The sequence below is a fragment of the Xenopus tropicalis genome, chromosome 4, assembly GCF_000004195.4.
Source record: "Xenopus tropicalis strain Nigerian chromosome 4, UCB_Xtro_10.0, whole genome shotgun sequence".
NCBI classification, from domain to species: Eukaryota; Metazoa; Chordata; class Amphibia; order Anura; family Pipidae; genus Xenopus; species Xenopus tropicalis.
Window position 1 is genome coordinate 12305229 of NC_030680.2, and position 20310 is coordinate 12325538.

The 20310-nt window shown below is 45.1% G+C and overlaps 1 protein-coding gene and 2 long non-coding RNA genes across 3 annotated transcripts; 2 read left to right on the forward strand and 1 right to left on the reverse strand.

The window, feature by feature from the left end:
* Positions 1-722: 722 nt before the first annotated feature.
* On the forward strand, positions 723-2261 carry LOC116410265. The gene is made up of 3 exons (XR_004222219.1): positions 723-839; positions 1912-1947; positions 2088-2261. It is a non-coding gene; the product is annotated as an uncharacterized LOC116410265 (long non-coding RNA).
* A 2860-nt stretch (positions 2262-5121) lies between these two features.
* Positions 5122-5457, forward strand: LOC116410263. Its single transcript, XR_004222217.1, has 2 exons — positions 5122-5163; positions 5251-5457. It is a non-coding gene; the product is annotated as an uncharacterized LOC116410263 (long non-coding RNA).
* Positions 5458-11368: 5911 nt separating this feature from the next.
* LOC116410255 (synaptotagmin-13-like) lies at positions 11369-20310 on the reverse strand. The gene is made up of 3 exons (XM_031900468.1): positions 20138-20310; positions 15846-16002; positions 11369-11541 (listed from the first exon to the last, which is right to left on the reverse strand). Exons 1-3 carry the CDS (start codon positions 20150-20152, stop codon positions 11393-11395), a joined length of 321 nt encoding a protein of 106 aa, XP_031756328.1. The 5' UTR covers positions 20153-20310; the 3' UTR covers positions 11369-11392.

A 20310-nucleotide genomic window follows, 5' to 3' on the forward strand; every position in this document is an offset into this window, starting at 1 on the left:
CAAACTAGTTATTTGCCACAATCCCCATTATAAGTCAATGGGGCTAATTTGGGGACCACTCTTGCCCCGGGGGTAAAACTTATACCCTTGTGCGGGGTATCTTCTGACACAGGTTGCAAACCTCTTCAAATGTGGTAAATTTCACGTTTCTAACCAATTCCCTCTCTGCGCTACAATCCCTCACAGTCGGCCTCAATGTTAAGTCAATGGGATTTATTATACAGACATTAACCCATCGCTGCCTGTGCAGGAATACAGATCTGCCATTTCAACTGCCATCTGTAACATGACACCCATTCCCAGCTGGGGCTGGTCACGTGACATTGTTATTCCAACCCTATGTAACTATATGTGTGTAACCCACATTCCCAGGCCCCAGTTGCACGTGTGATGTCACAATGGTTTGAACCTCAGAAAGGTTGGAGTCAATGTAATTAGAGCTTGTTGTGAGTGATGTCGTTGTGATGTCACAATGTCACAGTCAAAGTGCCCAAGCAGCGGCCAAACTGGCTCATTCTTGATCAGGTGACTGAGGTAGGTGGAGCTCTAGGGGTGTTGGTGCCAACGTTAGCAGGAATAAGAGATAATAATAACGAATCAGTTTAATACTGGCGCTGTGGGGGCTTTGGTGTATTGTTTTTTCGAAATGGCACAAAAATTCGGAAACAATTTGTCAAAAAAAATTGACGGACATGAAAAGAAATGTTGCGCGTCGTGTTTCACTCATTTTTCACTCACTAATTACTGTAACTAAAGGGATATTTCTGTTTGTCTCCATAGAGAGAAAGTGAGAGAAAATGTTTCGGCGTTTACTTTCGTTTTTGCCTTGCGTGCCGAGGGTAAGTACTTTATTCTTTTTACTCTAATATCCCTCATATAGTGCTATTCATAGCCTTGCTATATACAGGTATAGGACCCGTTATCCAGAATGCTCGGGACCTGAGGCTTTCCGGATAAGGAGTCTTTCCGTAATTGGGATCTCCACACCTTAAGTCTACTAAAAAGTTATTTAAACATAATTTAAACCCAATAGGTCTGTTCTGCCCCAATAAGGGGTAATTATATCTTAGTTGGGATCAAGTACAGGTACTGTTTTATTATTATAGAGAAAAGGGAATCATTTAACCATTAAATAAACCCAATAGGGCTGTTCTGCCCCCAATAAGGGGTAATTATATCTTAGTTGGGATCAAGTACAGGTACTGTTTTATTATTACAGAGAAAAGGGAATCATTTAACCATTAAATAAACCCAATAGGGCTGTTCTGCCCCCAATAAGGGGTAATTATATCTTAGTTGGGATCAAGTACAGGTACTGTTTTATTATTATAGAGAAAAGGGAATCATTTAACCATTAAATAAACCCAATAGGGCTGTTCTGCCCCCAATAAGGGGTAATTATATCTTAGTTGGGATCAAGTACAGGTACTGTTTTATTATTACAGAGAAAAGGGAATCATTTAACCATTAAATAAACCCAATAGGGCTGTTCTGCCCCCAATAAGGGGTAATTATATCTTAGTTGGGATCAAGTACAGGTACTGTTTTATTATTATAGAGAAAAGGGAATCATTTAACCATTAAATAAACCCAATAGGGCTGTTCTGCCCCCAATAAGGGGTAATTATTTCTTAGTTGGGATCAAGTACAGGTACTGTTTCTTTCTGGATAACGGGTTTTCGTATAAGGGATCCTATACATATATATATATTATTGTAGGGAGATCAGATCACTTGAAAATTCAGGGACACGTCTAATAAATCCATGTTGCAGGGCGGCACTGATTGCAGTTTCAGACGTGTCCCTGAATTCCCAAGGGATCTGCTCGCCCTATTGTATTGCTGAATTCATTCTACTTTGCCTATTTGCTCATTTCCTTTGATAATAAAACCTTTTTTTATTCTTCACTAGAAAAAACGGAATAAACCCCCGAGAGAATTTCTTGCGGTAAGCAGAGAATAACTGGTTAACCCAATATAAAATTCCCACATTACTGACTATTTGCCCTATTCCAGCCATTGCATTTACAATCTGTTTGCCTTTTTCTCATTAATTTTTGTAATAAAACGTGTTTTTATTCTTCCTAGATTGAAAAAGATGAAGCCGATGTGGTCGTCGTGGTAAGCAGGGAGGAACTGGTTAACACAATATAATGATCACACTTTGCTCACTATTTGTGCTTTTCCAGCCATTTCATTTACTATTATTTTTGGCCATTTTTGCTCGTTTATTCTTGTAATAAAACATGATTTTATCCTTCCTAGAACCACCAAGACGAACCCGCCGGCGACATCATTGTGGTAAGCAGCAATTTGGCCAAATGTAAAAAACACAACTTTCCTGGTTATTTGTGTTACTGAAACCTTATTATTTACTGACCTATAGATTTATATGTGACTTTGTCACAGGCCCTTAATAACGCTGAGAATTTACTGGTATATTCACTACTGACCCCATTCCCCCATCATTTCTACTTTCCCACTTTTATATCTAAATCTACAAAATCATTCATTACCACAAACCATATCTGGCACATTCTATAACATATCAATATATATAATAGATTATTATTGTCTGAAACCCTTTTCAATATGTTTGGTTCCCTGGCAAGAGACAGCCCCTTCCCCTTTGAATTCATATCAGAATAAATTCATGTACAGACTGCATTTATTTATACACATGAATGATATCTTCTCAAAAGCACTTTTTCCCCCAGTACTAAACATATCTTTAGTCATTTTGTGCCTTATATAGATCTTGATAGATGATAGGCCGTTAATTCTATAAAATAACATCACTTTGTTTATCTCATTCCCAGGCTCTTCCGGAGACCACCACCTGCCTGGTAAGCAGAAAAGGAGTTGACACCCTACAATATTGTTTGTTTTTATGAACGCACCTTTTTAGCCCTAAAAATAGAGTATTTTACTAATTACACAATATTTCTGTGATTTACCAAGTGTAAAAACCCTAATAGAAAATGACGCAATCTAAAAGCTGTCAGTGGGAGCCGCGCTGGGCAAATTGTAGCCTTTATTGAATATTTGGCTCAAGGGGTTTCCATGATTTGTATTGTTTGTAAGCACATGGAAATGCTTGTGAAAATGAGGATTGAGGTTTTTGGTGAAAAATCCAGAAATGTGTGAATCTGATTTATTTTCCTCTCTTAATCAGGTTCCGTCGGTTGGATGTGGCATTGACATCTGCCCAGAGCCGCCGACCCCTGAGACCAACATCTGCCAGGTAAGTAGTAAAGGAACTATTTTATTTGCTGAAACTGAGTTAATTAATGATAATGAGCTACAGAACTATAGTAAGTTGATCCCATAACTAATCGTATCGCTCTTCATCAGGAGGAACCAGAGCAGATTGCTGAGCCTGGCGAGGAGATTGAGGTAAGCATAAAGGTGCCCATACACTATAAGATCCGCTCGCTTGGCGATGTCGCCAAGCAAGTGGATCTTCACCCGATATCCCCACCTATGGGTGGGCGATATCGGGTAGCAAGAAACTTAAAAAAAAATAATCCGATCGTTTGGCCCTGGGGCCAAACGATCAGATTACATTTGTGGTTATGGGGCAGTCGGTTCGGGGACCGCATCAACGAGCCGATACGGTCCCCGATCCGACTGGATTTTCTAACCTGGCCGATCGAGATCTGGCCAATTTCAGGCCAGATATCGGTCAGGCTGGCCGCTCTGTTCTGCCCAAACACGGGCCGATTAGCTGCCGAATCAGTCCAAGGGACCCATATCGGCAACTATAGTCGGCCCGTGTATGGGGACCTTTAGGCTAATAGAGAGGGATAAGTACAAATCAAAGTCACTTATCAGCCAATCGGCTTATTTACAACAGAAATCATACAACCTCGCTCATCTCTTTCATTTCCCTTTCTTACCCAGGAGCGCCCAGAAACACCCGGGGCTCAGACTCGCCAGGTAAGAAGGAATAATTGTTTCTGCTCTCTTACACTTTAGCAGCCATATTAATGTCATTCCTACCGTGTCCCTTTGTCATATTTATACCCTGTCTTAGAATCCTCATTACTACATTGAATTGATCTGATCTGGGCCTTTTCTATTTCTTAACCAGGAGGAACCAGCTGAGACTCCCACTGACACTAACACCTGTCAGGTAAGTACAAGGGAAGGGAGACATATTGTGAAAATGGCGCCACTCAGTATTATATTACTTTCCTTTATACAAGTTTTATCTTTTTTTCCCCAAAACTAGGAGGGAGCAGGCGACGCTCTGCCACAGGTAAGCAGCAATGGGCACAATATGTTACGTTTATATGTTGTGTTGCGCTGCAATAAGGAGTTTAACTGAACTGAGTTTAATCCCCTTTTTCTGTATTCCCATTAGGACTGTCAGGAGCCTGAAAAGAGCCAAGATGACGTAAGCAGAAAAAATACCTTTTACAAACTTTGCGTTCAGTTGCGCTGTGAAATATTTGTTTCTGATCTTCTCTCTGTTTTATCCAGGAAGAACACCATCATTCGTCATCATTCCCCTTCCACCATTGCTATCACTGCAAGGTAAGCAGAAAATAATCAATGAACGGAAAAGTGCAATTAAAGACATTGTAAAGATTTGTTTTATCATATTCTGTACTGATCTGAGTTTCCTTATCTTAACCAGGAGAATCGAAGGGGCATGCCTCCGTGTCAGCCCATCAGACTCTTTGGGGTAAGCAGCAAAGACAATTATATTACAATTTCAATCCCGGCATCAGATCGCCCTACAGAACATTCACTTTAGCATCTTCTCTAGGGAACTGAGTTAATGTAGTTCTGTGGGGCTGAATTAATGGGAATAGTTTTATAGGTTGGGTTAGACTGCAACACGCAGACTGTCGCCTAAAGATTGTAACTGACTTTATTTTTAATCCCCTTTTCCTGTCTTTTCAACAGCCAACATCATCGGAGGAATCCAGTGACAGTGACCATTCCTGTCACTGTGAGGTAAGCAGAAAATAATCAATGAACGGATGAAAGTGCAATTAATGAAATGTTAAAGATTTGTTTTATCATATTCTGTACTGATCGGAGTTGATCTCATAAAATAATGTTTTCTTATCTTAACCAGGAGAACCGAAGGGACATGCCCCCATTCGAGCCCTATTTTGATTCTGGGGAGTCATCAGGGGAGAGCAGTGACAGTGTAAGCAGAAAAAGAAAACTGTTACAAACTTTGTATTCATTTGCCCTGTGAAATATTCATTTTTCATCTTCTCTCTTTTATAACCAGGATGAACAACTGAGCGAGGAGGGAGCCCCCTCCGAGCTAATCTGGATGAGCTCTCTGAGCTCACTGTTCTTTGTGTGAGGTAGGGATAATATTACCTACTGTACCCATTATATATATTACTGGCTCATTTGTTGGGGAATTGGTTAGTTCTTCTACATTGAATAAACTCACATATCAAATTCTCTTCTTATTTATTAATATGGAAAACTCTTTCACATAAAAAAAACTCAAATACCTCGAATTAACTAATTTGTAAAAAATATGGCACAACTTTGCCCAGGGCAACTCCCATTTACTTCTATATAAACTCACTCGCATTTAGATGAAGTTTTACATTGGAGTTTTAAGGTTTTTTGCACTTAATAACAGACATTTGAGTTTTCGAAGCATAATTCCAATTTGAGGTTCTTTGAGCGCAAAATATCTTAAATTGTGAAAAAAAAATCAAACTCGAACTATTTATAAATTCCCCATATATGTGAGAACCCGACTAAAATGTTACCTAAGATAATGGTACCCCAACAATGAATTATTCCTTGTCCTTTATATATTTATTTCAACATTTTATCTAATACACTGAATTCATATGATAAATCCTTTTTCTCTTCCTCAGGTGGAGCAAAAACATCTGCCGAGCTGTAACACCTGCTCTATCTAGTAGAATTAGGTCTGAAGCAACTGGACTTTTCCCAGTTCATCTTGGAAACGTTTCCCCAACACATCCGCGCGGCTTCTTCAGTTCAGATGGCAGGTAGGGAATTCCCCGGCACTTGAACCCTTGAGGGTAGTACACTCACAGACATCCAATCACAATGGTTCTATTGAACGTATTCAGTTAGGGGTTGGCTGAAACTGACAGGGGTAAGAAGGTGAGATCCAGTCACAGTGGTACCACGATTCTTATTGATGAGGGTGTTAATCCTTCAAAGTACATGCCTGGAGGTGTGAAATGCTGTGAAACCGCCGGGGTAAGGGTGTCAAAGCGCCATTGTATGTTGGTGACAAACAGAGTGAGGAAACGGCTGAAACAAGGCACCACCCTTCACAGCAGAACAAAGATAAATCCAGAACAAGTTTGTTCCTTACTGGGCCTGTGTCTCAATACCACCTACTTCAAGCACAATGGAGTTTTCTATGGACAAAAACATGGTGGTGTTATGGGTTTGCCGGTGTCTCCAGTTCTACTGAACTGTTACATGAAAGAAGTGGAAAAGAAAGCCCTGGGCACCTTCAAGGGAACTGAAAGAGCAGTACTTGCTGTTTGATTCCCACCGCCCTTTGGAACATACAACTTGGCGTTATTAGGACTTGACACTATTGGGCTGATACAGCAGAACAAAGCTGAATCCAGAACAAGTTTGTTCCTTACTGGGCCTGTGTCTCAATACCACCTACTTCAAGCACAATGGAGTTTTCTATGGACAAAAACATGGTGGTGTTATGGGTTTGCCTGTGTCTCCAGTTCTACTGAACTGGTTCATGGAAAAAGTGGAAAAGAAAGGCCTGGGCACCTTCAAGGGAACTGAAAGAGCAGTACTTGCTTTTTGATTCCCACCGCCCTTTGGAACATACAACTTGGCGTTATTAGGACTTGACACCATTGGGCTGATACAGCAGAACAAAGCTGAATCCAGAACAAGTTTGTTCCTTACTGGGCCTGTGTCTCAATACCACCTACTTCAAGCACAATGGAGTTTTCTATGGACAAAAACATGGTGGTGTTATGGGTTCGCCGGTGTCTCCAGTTCTACTGAACTGGTTCATGGAAAAAGTGGAAAAGAAAGCCCTGGGCACCTTCAAGGGAACTGAAAGAGCAGTACTTGCTTTTTGATTCCCACCGCCCTTTGGAACATACAACTTGGCGTTATTAGGACTTGACACTATTGGGCTGATACAGCAGAACAAAGCTGAATCCAGAACAAGTTTGTTCCTTACTGGGCCTGTGTCTCAATACCACCTACTTCAAGCACAATGGAGTTTTCTATGGACAAAAACATGGTGGTGTTATGGGTTTGCCGGTGTCTCCAGTTCTACTGAACTGTTACATGGAAGAAGTGGAAAAGAAAGCCCTGGGCACCTTCAAGGGAACTGAAAGAGCAGTACTTGCTTTTTGATTCCCACCGCCCTTTGGAACATACAACTTGGCGTTATTAGGACTTGACACTATTAGGCTGATACAGCAGAACAAAGCTGAATCCAGAACAAGTTTGTTCCTTACTGGGCCTGTGTCTCAATACCACCTACTTCAAGCACAATGGAGTTTTCTATGGACAAAAACATGGTGGTGTTATGGGTTTGCCGGTGTCTCCAGTTCTACTGAACTGTTACATGGAAGAAGTGGAAAAGAAAGCCCTGGGCACCTTCAAGGGAACTGAAAGAGCAGTACTTGCTTTTTGATTCCCACCGCCCTTTGGAACATACAACTTGGCGTTATTAGGACTTGACACTATTAGGCTGATACAGCAGAACAAAGCTGAATCCAGAACAAGTTTGTTCCTTACTGGGCCTGTGTCTCAATACCACCTACTTCAAGCACAATGGAGTTTTCTATGGACAAAAACATGGTGGTGTTATGGGTTTGCCGGTGTCTCCAGTTCTACTGAACTGGTTCATGGAAAAAGTGGAAAAGAAAGCCCTGGGCACCTTCAAGGGAACTGAAAGAGCAGTACTTGCTTTTTGATTCCCACCACCCTTTGGAACATAAAACTTGGCGTTATTAGGACTTGACACCATTGGGCTGATACTGTGGCACGCAATGCTGAAGAGAAGGAATACAAACCTCTAAAAGGAGCTCTGAGAACTTGTGGGTCCCCAGACTGGGCCTTTATGGAAACTAAATGAGAGACAGGTAGCGATGAGCAAGTTTTGTCGGCAGGCATGGATTCACAGCCATTGGCTCATCAATAAAGACAGGCAAAGAGACCAGGCCAACACACTCCTAACCGAATAAGTTCAATGGAATCGCCGTGATTGGAAGTCTGTGACTGTTCTGTTCCAGTCGTACTTTGAAGGATGAAAACCCGCATCAATGGGAATCATGGTACCACTTTGACTGGATCTTACCTTCTTACCCCTGTCAGTTTCAGCCAACCCCTAACTGGATACGTTTAATGGAATCATTGGGATTGGATGTCTGTGACTGTTCTACCCTCAAGGGTTTAAGTGCCGGGGAATTCCCTACCTGCCATCTGAACTGAAGAAGCCACTCGGATGAGTTGGGGAAACGTTTCCAAGATAGACTCGGAAAAGTACAGTTGTTTTACACTTAATTCTGCTACAAGGCAGCCATCGGGGGGTGGGGTAGGGGCACAGGGGCCCATTTGTCATCCTCGGGCCCCACAATAACATCTTAATAACATCTGGTCCCCGATGGCTAGCCTCCTCTGCAGCAAAGGAAAGAAATATGGAATTCAGAAAACACTTGCAAGTGTTTGTAAGTGCATCTGATGCTAAATCAAATAGAAGTCGCCCTTCAAACAGAAGGCTGACAACAATATTAAATCTTTTCTCTTTTTGTAAAGAGACAGATTTATACAATAAACGTTCCATTGTTGTGTGACATTGAGCGGCTCTGTTTGCTTATTAGAGAGACAGGGAAAGGTTGGGGGAACAGGGAGGGGGGACTGGAGTTTTGCTTTGCTGAGACACCCGAGAAACTATGGGGGGAGCATTTACTAACCGGTGGTTTTAGAAACTCACATAAACTCCTGAAAGTTATTTGATTAAAAAAACAAACAATCAATGATTTATTAAGAATTCTTAGTATTAATATCTAAAGAATAGCAGCAGTTTAAATGTAAACCAAATGAAAGTCTATAGGTGAAATCTGATTGGCTGTTGTTGGCTCTGCCCACTTTTCTAAACTTGGGACGCAGTCACCCAGTGACAAAATGTGCAAAGTTTGGGAACCCTGGCATTTCAATAGGTGAAATCTGATTGGCTGTTAGTGGCCCCACCCACTTTTTCAAAACTAAAAGTGCAGTCCCCTAGTGACAACTGTGAAAAGTTTGGGGACCCTGGGGTTAATACTGTGAGAACGGCAGCAGGTTGAATTTCCCCATTGAAAGTCATTAGGTAAAATCTGATTGGTTGTTCACAGCTCTGCCCACTTTTGGGCATCCAACAATCATCATATTTTTAATCAGACGGACCCCATGACTATGTGCTTCAAGTTTGGGGGGTGCAGCGTCAAAGCTGTAAGTGTGGCAGCAGTTTGAAATTCTTCCCTGTCAATGTCAATGGGATAATTGGGGGGTTCGGAGAGGCTCCCCAAGAAGACGGGGGGCGGGATCCCTTAGAAACACACAAACAACCTGCTCCGCTATATTGGGAAGAAGTGTGGGGAGTTTGAGTGTTGTACCCCTAAAACTGTAGGAGGAGTAGCGTTTAGAAAATGGGGGGCGCTAAGAATAAGAATCAGTGGAACAGTATTTGGGGGTTCCCAACCCAACACAATAAAAGGTACAGGAGACAGGAGTTGGGGGACTGAGTTTACTATTGGCCCAAACATGGAATTAAATGAGGATATTGGGAAATGGAACTCATCGGGCTGATATTATTGCTATGGGCCTTTGTATTCAGTTTCCCGGCCGACCCCCCATCTCAGAACTTCCCTCCTTCCAGTAGGGGGAGTAACGTTACACAGTCAGTAGGGGGAGTAACGTTACACAGTCAGTAGGGGGAGTAACGTTACACACTCAGTAGGGAGAGTAACGTTACACAGTCAGTAGGGGGAGTAACGTTACACAGTCAGTAGGGGGAGTAACGTTACACAGTCAGTAGGGGGAGTAACGTTACACAGTCAGTAGGGGGAGTAACGTTACACAGTCAGTAGGGGGAGTAACGTTACACACTCAGTAGGGGGAGTAACGTTACACAGTCAGTAGGGGGAGTAACGTTACACAGTCAGTAGGGGGAGTAACGTTACACAGTCAGTAGGGAGAGTAACGTTACACAATCAGTAGGGGGAGTAACGTTACACAGTCAGTAGGGGGAGTAACGTTACACAGTCAGTAGGGGGAGTAACGTTACACACTCAGTAGGGGGAGTAACGTTACACAGTCAGTAGGGGGAGTAACGTTACACAGTCAGTAGGGGGAGTAACGTTACACAGTCAGTAGGGAGAGTAACGTTACACAATCAGTAGGGGGAGTAACGTTACACAGTCAGTAGGGGGAGTAACGTTACACAGTCAGTAGGGGGAGTAACGTTACACAGTCAGTAGGGGGAGTAACGTTACACAGTCAGTAGGGGGAGTAACGTTACACAGTCAGTAGGGGGAGTAACGTTACACAGTCAGTAGGGAGAGTAACGTTACACAATCAGTAGGGGGAGTAACGTTACACAGTCAGTAGGGGGAGTAACGTTACACAGTCAGTAGGGGGGATTCCTGCTGGATCAAACCAAAGCAATACTGACGTAGATTATTGATCTACGTAATATTATTACCCCATTTATATACCCCAGTAAGTAGAGTAATAACCCCCACATACAGCTGCCAATATATATATCCATTAAGCTCCCCCACCTTGTACCCCACCGGGGCAATCATAGTCCAGGTACAGTCACTGAAAGGAGGGTACGGCTTCTGTGTATCCGGGGCTGGAGAAATTCCCACCGGCACGGTCAGAGTTCCGCCGCAGCTCACTGATTGCAAAGAGGGGTTTGAGGGAAACATAAAATATTAATATTGGCATAAATATCAAAGCTTGGAACTATATAACTAATATAGTGCTCCTAGCTACAGGCTGAGTTATACAGGGAACTCTGAGTATCACTCATGTATTATAAGGGATAATGTACCCCCTACTGTAAATGATAAGGATATTAGCAGTCACTGAGGGGTTCTGTGCCCATATAAAGGCACAAGGCTGCAGGCTGAGTTATACAGGGAACTCTGAGTATCACTCATGTATTATAAGGGATAATGTACCCCCTACTGTAAATGATAAGGATATTAGCAGTCACTGAGGGGTTCTGTGCCCATATAAAGGCACAAGGCTGCAGGCTGAGTTATACAGGGAACTCTGAGTATCACTCATATATTATAAGGGATAATGTACCCCCTACTGTAAATGATAAGGATATTAGCAGTCACTGAGGGGTTCTGTGCCCATATAAAGGCACAAGGCTGCAGGCTGAGTTATACAGGGAACTCGTCCCAAACTGTATGTGGGGTCCTATTCATCAGCGAGGTCTGGGCTTCTGTTTGCCCACCATTGCTGGTGAGAGTGCCCCCAATGTAGCGGTGACTCCCAGGCTCCTCCTCCTTGGTAAGTGGGCAACCAACAGCTGAAGAACAACACAAACAGGGCGACTGAACATGATGTATCTGCTGCTGACCCACCAGAAGAGGACAGCCCGGACCTGGCAGGGCATCATTATGAGGAGAAGGGGCTTGAGGGAGATCTGCTGTACCTACTGACTCATAAAGCTGCCCTACCCTGAGACCCTCCTCACCAACCTACCTTTTAGGAAAGACACACACAGTTCTCTCTTCTGGTGGTCGTACCCCAGGGAGTAGCGCAGCTTTGGGATGTGGTTGAGGCTTTGGCTGAACTTCTCCACATATTCATTCTCAGGGGCCAGAGGGTGAACCAGCTCAGTGCGCTTGTATATACTCATCTGTTGGGGAGAGAAGAGCGGCCAAGAGCCCGTCAGAATCTAATCCCCCCATTGTAAGCAGCAGTCCTGCCCTGCTTTATGGCTGAGATTCTAGCTATCTGTATAACAGAGCATTCTGTCACAGTGGCACAGATCCTATCTGATCCCCCCATTGTAAGCAGCAGTCCTGCCCTGCTTTATGGCTGAGATTCTAGCTATCTGTATAACAGAGCATTCTGTCACAGTGGCACAGATCCTATCTGATCCCCCCCCATTGTAAGCAGTCCTGCCCTGCTTTATGGCTGAGATTCTAGCTATCTGTATAACAGAGCATTCTGTCACAGTGGCAAAAATCCTATCTGACCCCCCCCCATTGTAAGCAGCAGTCCTGCCCTGCTTTATGGCTGAGATTCTAGCTATCTGTATAACAGAGCATTCTGTCACAGTGGCACAGATCCTATCTGATCCCCCCCCATTGTAAGCAGTCCTGCCCTGCTTTATGGCTGAGATTCTAGCTATCTGTATAACAGAGCATTCTGTCACAGTGGCAAAAATCCTATCTGACCCCCCCCCCATTGTAAGCAGCAGTCCTGCCCTGCTTTATGGCTGAGATTCTAGCTATCTGTATAACAGAGCATTCTGTCACAGTGGCACAGATCCTATCTGATCCCCCCCATTGTAAGCAGCAGTCCTGCCCTGCTTTATGGCTGAGATTCTAGCTATCTGTTTAACAGAGCATTCTGTCACAGTGGCACAGATCCTATCTGATCCCCCCATTGTAAGCAGCAGTCCTGCCCTGCTTTATGGCTGAGATTCTAGCTATCTGTTTAACAGAGCATTCTGTCACAGTGGCACAGATCCTATCTGATCCCCCCATTGTAAGCAGCAGTCCTGCCCTGCTTTATGGCTGAGATTCTAGCTATCTGTTTAACAGAGCATTCTGTCACAGTGGCACAGATCCTATCTGATCCCCCCATTGTAAGCAGCAGTCCTGCCCTGCTTTATGGCTGAGATTCTAGCTATCTGTATAACAGAGCATTCTGTCACAGTGGCACAGATCCTATCTGATCCCCCCATTGTAAACAGCAGTCCTGCCCTGCTTTATGGCTGAGATTCTAGCTATCTGTATAACAGAGCATTCTGTCACAGTGGCACAGATCCTATCTGATCCCCCCCAGTGTAAGCAGCAGTCCTGCCCTGCTTTAAGTGGGCAACCAACAGCTGAAGAACAACACAAACAGGGCGACTGAACATGATGTATCTGCTGCTGACCCACCAGAAGAGGACAGCCCGGACCTGGCAGGGCATCATTATGAGGAGAAGGGGCTTGAGGGAGTTGGATCTGCTGTACCTACTGACTCATAAATCTGCCCTACCCTGAGACCCTCCTCACCAACCTACCTTCTAGGAAAGACACACACAATTCTCTCTTCTGGTGGTCGTACCCCAGGGAGTAGCGCAGCTTTGGGATGTGGTTGAGGCTTTGGCTGAACTTCTCCACATATTCATTCTCAGGGGCCAGAGGGTGAACCAGCTCAGTGCGCTTGTATATACTCATCTGTTGGGGAGAGAAGAGCGGCCAAGAGCCCGTCAGAATCTAATCCCCCCCATTGTAAGCAGCAGTCCTGCCCTGTTTTATGGCTGAGATTCTAGCTATCTGTATAACAGAGCATTCTGTCACAGTGGCACAGATCCTATCTGATCCCCCCATTGTAAGCAGCAGTCCTGCCCTGCTTTATGGCTGAGATTCTAGCTATCTGTATAACAGAGCATTCTGTCACAGTGGCACAGATCCTATCTGATCCCCCCCCATTGTAAGCAGTCCTGCCCTGCTTTATGGCTGAGATTCTAGCTATCTGTATAACAGAGCATTCTGTCACAGTGGCAAAAATCCTATCTGACCCCCCCCCCCATTGTAAGCAGCAGTCCTGCCCTGCTTTATGGCTGAGATTCTAGCTATCTGTTTAACAGAGCATTCTGTCACAGTGGCACAGACCCTATCTGATCCCCCCCCCATTGTAAGCAGCAGTCCTGCCCTGCTTTATGGCTGAGATTCTAGCTATCTGTATAACAGAGCATTCTGTCACAGTGGCACAGATCCTATCTGATCCCCCCATTGTAAACAGCAGTCCTGCCCTGCTTTATGGCTGAGATTCTAGCTATCTGTATAACAGAGCATTCTGTCACAGTGGCACAGATCCTATCTGATCCCCCCCAGTGTAAGCAGCAGTCCTGCCCTGCTTTATGGCTGAGATTCTAGCTATCTGTATAACAGAGCATTCTGTCACAGTGGCACAGATCCTATCTGATCCCCACATTGTAAGCAGCAGTCCTGCCCTGCTTTATGGCTGAGATTCTAGCTATCTGTATAACAGAGCATTCTGTCACAGTGGCACAGATCCTATCTGATCCCCCCATTGTAAACAGCAGTCCTGCCCTGCTTTATGGCTGAGATTCTAGCTATCTGTATAACAGAGCATTCTGTCACAGTGGCACAGATCCTATCTGACCCCCCCCCCCCCCCCCCCCATTGTAAGCAGCAGTCCTGCCCTGCTTTATGGCTGAGATTCTAGCTATCTGTATAACAGAGCATTCTGTCACAGTGGCACAGATCCTATCTGATCCCCCCCAGTGTAAGCAGCAGTCCTGCCCTGCTTTAAGTGGGCAACCAACAGCTGAAGAACAACACAAACAGGGCGACTGAACATGATGTATCTGCTGCTGACCCACCAGAAGAGGACAGCCCGGACCTGGCAGGGCATCATTATGAGGAGAAGGGGCTTGAGGGAGTTGGATCTGCTGTACCTACTGACTCATAAAGCTGCCCTACCCTGAGACCCTCCTCACCAACCTACCTTCTAGGAAAGACACACACAGTTCTCTCTTCTGGTGGTCGTACCCCAGGGAGTAGCGCAGCTTTGGGATGTGGTTGAGGCTTTGGCTGAACTTCTCCACATATTCATTCTCAGGGGCCAGAGGGTGAACCAGCTCAGTGCGCTTGTATATACTCATCTGTTGGGGAGAGAAGAGCGGCCAAGAGCCCGTCAGAATCTAATCCCCCCCATTGTATGCAGCAGTCCTGCCATGTTTTATGGCTGAGATTCTAGCTATCTGTATAACAGAGCATTCTGTCACAGTGGCACAGATCCTATCTGATCCCCCCATTGTAAGCAGCAGTCCTGCCCTGCTTTATGGCTGAGATTCTAGCTATCTGTATAACAGAGCATTCTGTCACAGTGGCACAGATCCTATCTGATCCCCCCCCATTGTAAGCAGTCCTGCCCTGCTTTATGGCTGAGATTCTAGCTATCTGTATAACAGAGCATTCTGTCACAGTGGCAAAAATCCTATCTGACCCCCCCCCCATTGTAAGCAGCAGTCCTGCCCTGCTTTATGGCTGAGATTCTAGCTATCTGTATAACAGAGCATTCTGTCACAGTGGCACAGATCCTATCTGATCCCCCCCATTGTAAGCAGCAGTCCTGCCCTGCTTTATGGCTGAGATTCTAGCTATCTGTTTAACAGAGCATTCTGTCACAGTGGCACAGATCCTATCTGATCCCCCCATTGTAAGCAGCAGTCCTGCCCTGCTTTATGGCTGAGATTCTAGCTATCTGTATAACAGAGCATTCTGTCACAGTGGCACAGATCCTATCTGATCCCCCCATTGTAAACAGCAGTCCTGCCCTGCTTTATGGCTGAGATTCTAGCTATCTGTATAACAGAGCATTCTGTCACAGTGGCACAGATCCTATCTGATCCCCCCCAGTGTAAGCAGCAGTCCTGCCCTGCTTTAAGTGGGCAACCAACAGCTGAAGAACAACACAAACAGGGCGACTGAACATGATGTATCTGCTGCTGACCCACCAGAAGAGGACAGCCCGGACCTGGCAGGGCATCATTATGAGGAGAAGGGGCTTGAGGGAGTTGGATCTGCTGTACCTACTGACTCATAAAGCTGCCCTACCCTGAGACCCTCCTCACCAACCTACCTTCTAGGAAAGACACACACAGTTCTCTCTTCTGGTGGTCGTACCCCAGGGAGTAGCGCAGCTTTGGGATGTGGTTGAGGCTTTGGCTGAACTTCTCCACATATTCATTCTCAGGGGCCAGAGGGTGAACCAGCTCAGTGCGCTTGTATATACTCATCTGTTGGGGAGAGAAGAGCGGCCAAGAGCCCGTCAGAATCTAATCCCCCCCATTGTAAGCAGCAGTCCTGCCCTGTTTTATGGCTGAGATTCTAGCTATCTGTATAACAGAGCATTCTGTCACAGTGGCACAGATCCTATCTGATCCCCCCCATTGTAAGCAGCAGTCCTGCCCTGCTTTATGGCTGAGATTCTAGCTATCTGTATAACAGAGCATTCTGTCACAGTGGCACAGATCCTATCTGATCCCCCCCCATTGTAAGCAGTCCTGCCCTGCTTTATGGCTGAGATTCTAGCTATCTGTATAACAGAGCATTCTGTCACAGTGGCAAAAATCCTATCTGACCCCCCCCCCATTGTAAGCAGCAGTCCTGCCCTGCTTTATGGCTGAGATTCTAGCTATCTGTATAACAGAGCATTCTGTCACAGTGGCACAGATCCTATCTGATCCCCCCCATTGTAAGCAGCAGTCCTGCCCTGCTTTATGGCTGAGATTCTAGCTATCTGTTTAACAGAGTATTCTGTCACAGTGGCACAGATCCTATCTGATCCCCCCATTGTAAGCAGCAGTCCTGCCCTGCTTTATGGCTGAGATTCTAGCTATCTGTATAACAGAGCATTCTGTCACAGTGGCACAGATCCTATCTGATCCCCCCATTGTAAACAGCAGTCCTGCCCTGCTTTATGGCTGAGATTCTAGCTATCTGTATAACAGAGCATTCTGTCACAGTGGCACAGATCCTATCTGATCCCCCCCAGTGTAAGCAGCAGTCCTGCCCTGCTTTATGGCTGAGATTCTAGCTATCTGTATAACAGAGCATTCTGTCACAGTGGCACAGATCCTATCTGATCCCCACATTGTAAGCAGCAGTCCTGCCCTGCTTTATGGCTGAGATTCTAGCTATCTGTATAACAGAGCATTCTGTCACAGTGGCACAGATCCTATCTGACCCCCCCCCCCCCCCCCCCATTGTAAGCAGCAGTCCTGCCCTGCTTTATGGCTGAGATTCTAGCTATCTGTATAACAGAGCATTCTGTCACAGTGGCACATATCCTATCTGATCCCCCCATTGTAAGCAGCAGTCCTGCCCTGCTTTATGGCAGAGATTCTAGCTATCTGTATAACAGAGCATTCTGTCACAGTGGCACAGATCCTATCTGATCCCCCCATTGTAAGCAGCAGTCCTGCCCTGCTTTATGGCTGAGATTCTAGCTATCTGTATAACAGAGCATTCTGTCGCAGTGGCACAGATCCTATCTGACCCCCCCCCCCCCCCATTGTAAGCAGCAGTCCTGCCCTGCTTTATGGCTGAGATTCTAGCTATCTGTATAACAGAGCATTCTGTCACAGTGGCACAGATCCTATCTGACCCCCCCCATTGTAAGCAGCAGTCCTGCCCTGCTTTATGGCTGAGATTCTGTCTGTGACATGCAAACACTGTAATGGGCACAAGTGCCCAACATTCTGCCCCACCTTTCACCAGGTGCAAATGACACTGGAATTATAGACAGAAAGTTCCACCGATCTCCCTATCTATGTCTCAGGAATGCTAATGCAAATGGGTGAGCAGTGAAAGGGTTAAAAAATGGCTGATCCAATGCTGAGGCTGAATGCCCAATGATCACAAGGACACTGTGTATGTGTTGACTATAGTACAGGAATGGGATCTATTTTCTGGAAACCCAGTTTCCACAAAGCTCCACATTTTAGGAAGGTTAATCTACAACAATTTGCATTTGGTCTTCATTTTTTATTATTTGTGGTTTTTGAATTATTTAGCACTTCTGCGCAGCGGCTCTCCAGTTGGCAATTTCAGGAGCTATCTAGTTGCTAGGGTCCATATAACCTTAGCAACCACGCATTGGTTTGAATGAGAGACTGACAAATGAATAGGAGAGGGGCCTGAATAGAATAGAAAGATAAGGAATATTAAGTAACAGTAACAATAAAACTGGAGCCTCACAGAGCAATAGGCTTTTGCTGCCGGGGTCAGTGACCCCCATTTGAAGAGGCAGAAGGCGGCAAATGATTCCAAACCTATAAAAGTTTTAAATAGATACAATTGTGCATGTAGAACTTGGTTCTGTAGTCTCTCCCCCCCCCCCATTGAGTCTGCTGGGCAAATCTAAATTAACAGAACCCTTTACCCTCTATTTGCGCTTGAAAAACAAGAAGAAAACATCGCAAACCTATTTCAGCAGGATCGGCCTGAGCCTCAGCTTCTAATCCTATGGCAAGGAGTTGGGGTTCACTCCCAGAAGCCCTTTCTGAATCCATGTCCCCCAGCATCTTAATTGTATACCTTTAACATAAACTGCCCCCCTATAAAGCTCAGCCATTGCACCCCCAAGCTCCCCGGTGTTGGCATCCTAAAATGGGTTAATTCCATAATGAGGGGAGCTACACGGAGGGTTTCACCATTCACGGAACATGTTGCTTGGAAACTGTTCTGTCTGAAGGGCCCGCAGTCTGATCGCCTTTTGAAGTGATGTTCTGGGGCCCCCGATTGCCAGCGGAGCTCAAGGGGCTTCTGGGTTTGCAAAAAAAGACCAATTGCAAATTGTCTTAGACTGTCACTGGCTACATCATAGGAGTTCATTTAAAGTGAACTATTCCGTAAAGTCATTTCAAAGGTCAAATGAGATTTTTGGCTAATTAGGCCACAGGGGCAACGGGTTTAATTGGGGGGATTCAATCACTTGGCTTCCAGGCCAAAAGCCCAGGAATAACAGGGGCCAATGAAGGATGATGATGGAAATGTCTATGGTGAGAGTCCCTAGCCAATGGGATTTAATAGAAATATCTCTGATCCCTGGCCAGATATGGTTGGGTAGGGTCTTTTGGAAATATCCACGGGGCAATAATCTACCTACTTGGACTGGAGTGGCTAATGTGGGCCCCTATATGGCCACTACCTGCCATTAGTGATGAGCGAATCTGTCCCGTTTCACGCGAAATGCGACTACTGCACAACGGAGCCACCAAGGTAAGACGTCTCCTTTCATTGGATAATTAATAAGGGATTTGCCAATTAAAGGTCAGATACTCCCAGGAGAATTCTAATCAATATACCCAAGTGCAGAAGAGCTTCCTATAAGCCTTAGCGCAAAGCTATAGCTCCCTAGTATCTCTGTATAACGACTGGGAACACTAATTGCCCCGTTACATGTGTGCCAGGGGCGTGTCTCTCCATATAGACAAACCTATTAGCCTTTATTTCCCCAGCGTAGGGGCAGATTCTCAGCCTGTGTTTATCTATAAGCCTTAGAGACTCTCCCCCCATATGTATAGTCACGATTCTATCTGTACATAATAAGCTGTACCCCCATACTGTACTGTCTAAGGGAAACACTATGGCACCTCCTACCCATATGTATAAATACAAATATACAGAGAAGGAATGTTCTGGGCACACAATAAGCCATACTCTCAGACTGTACTTGTATTTATACATACAGGAGGGAGTTGCCATAGTGTTTTCATGAGACGGGACAGTATGAAGATAGAGCTTTTTATGCCCATAAATTAAAGTTAGGCCCCGCCCACAACTCTTACCCCGACGCCTAGCACAATATGGTTGCGGAATGTTCTTTGGAAGGACAGGAAGAAGAGAGAGAGAAAAGAGAGTGGGGAGGAGAGTCAGGGGGAGTCCCCAGGGGAGGAGGTGGTGGTTGACCTGGAGGGGGCAGAGAGTACCCCAAAAGAAGGGGTGACACAGGGGGTGGGGGCAGAAGCAGAATAGGCTCTAAAGATGCGCAGTGGTGCGTGAGTGTGCGGCGCAGTAAATATGGCAGCTCTGTATATTGTTATGTCTGTCATGTGATTTTATTCTGGTGCTTTTTATTGGTTAATAATGTGATGCTTTTTTGCTTCTGAAATGTTTATGATTTGTAAAGTTTATACATTCAATAAAATACCTACCCATATGTATAAATACAAATATACAGAGAAGGAATGTTCTGGGCACACAATAAGCTGTACCCCCATATTGTACTGTCTAAGGGAAACACTATGGCACCTCCTACCCATATGTATAAATACAAATATACAGAGAAGGAATGTTCTGGGCACACAATAAGCTGTACCCCCATACTGAGAGGAGGTGTGTGAGCTCCAGACTGTGAGGAGAAAGTACCGGTACGGGCAGCATTCCATCTGTAATCGAGGTCCCCGAGCGAGTGAACACCCTGGATGACCAAGCCGAAGTTGCTGCAAAGAGTTACAGTTCTGCTGTGGAAAATGGCAGTTCTGTTGCTGGGAGCTGCAGTTCAGAGGCAAGCCAGGAAGCTGCTGCAAGGCACGCTGGGA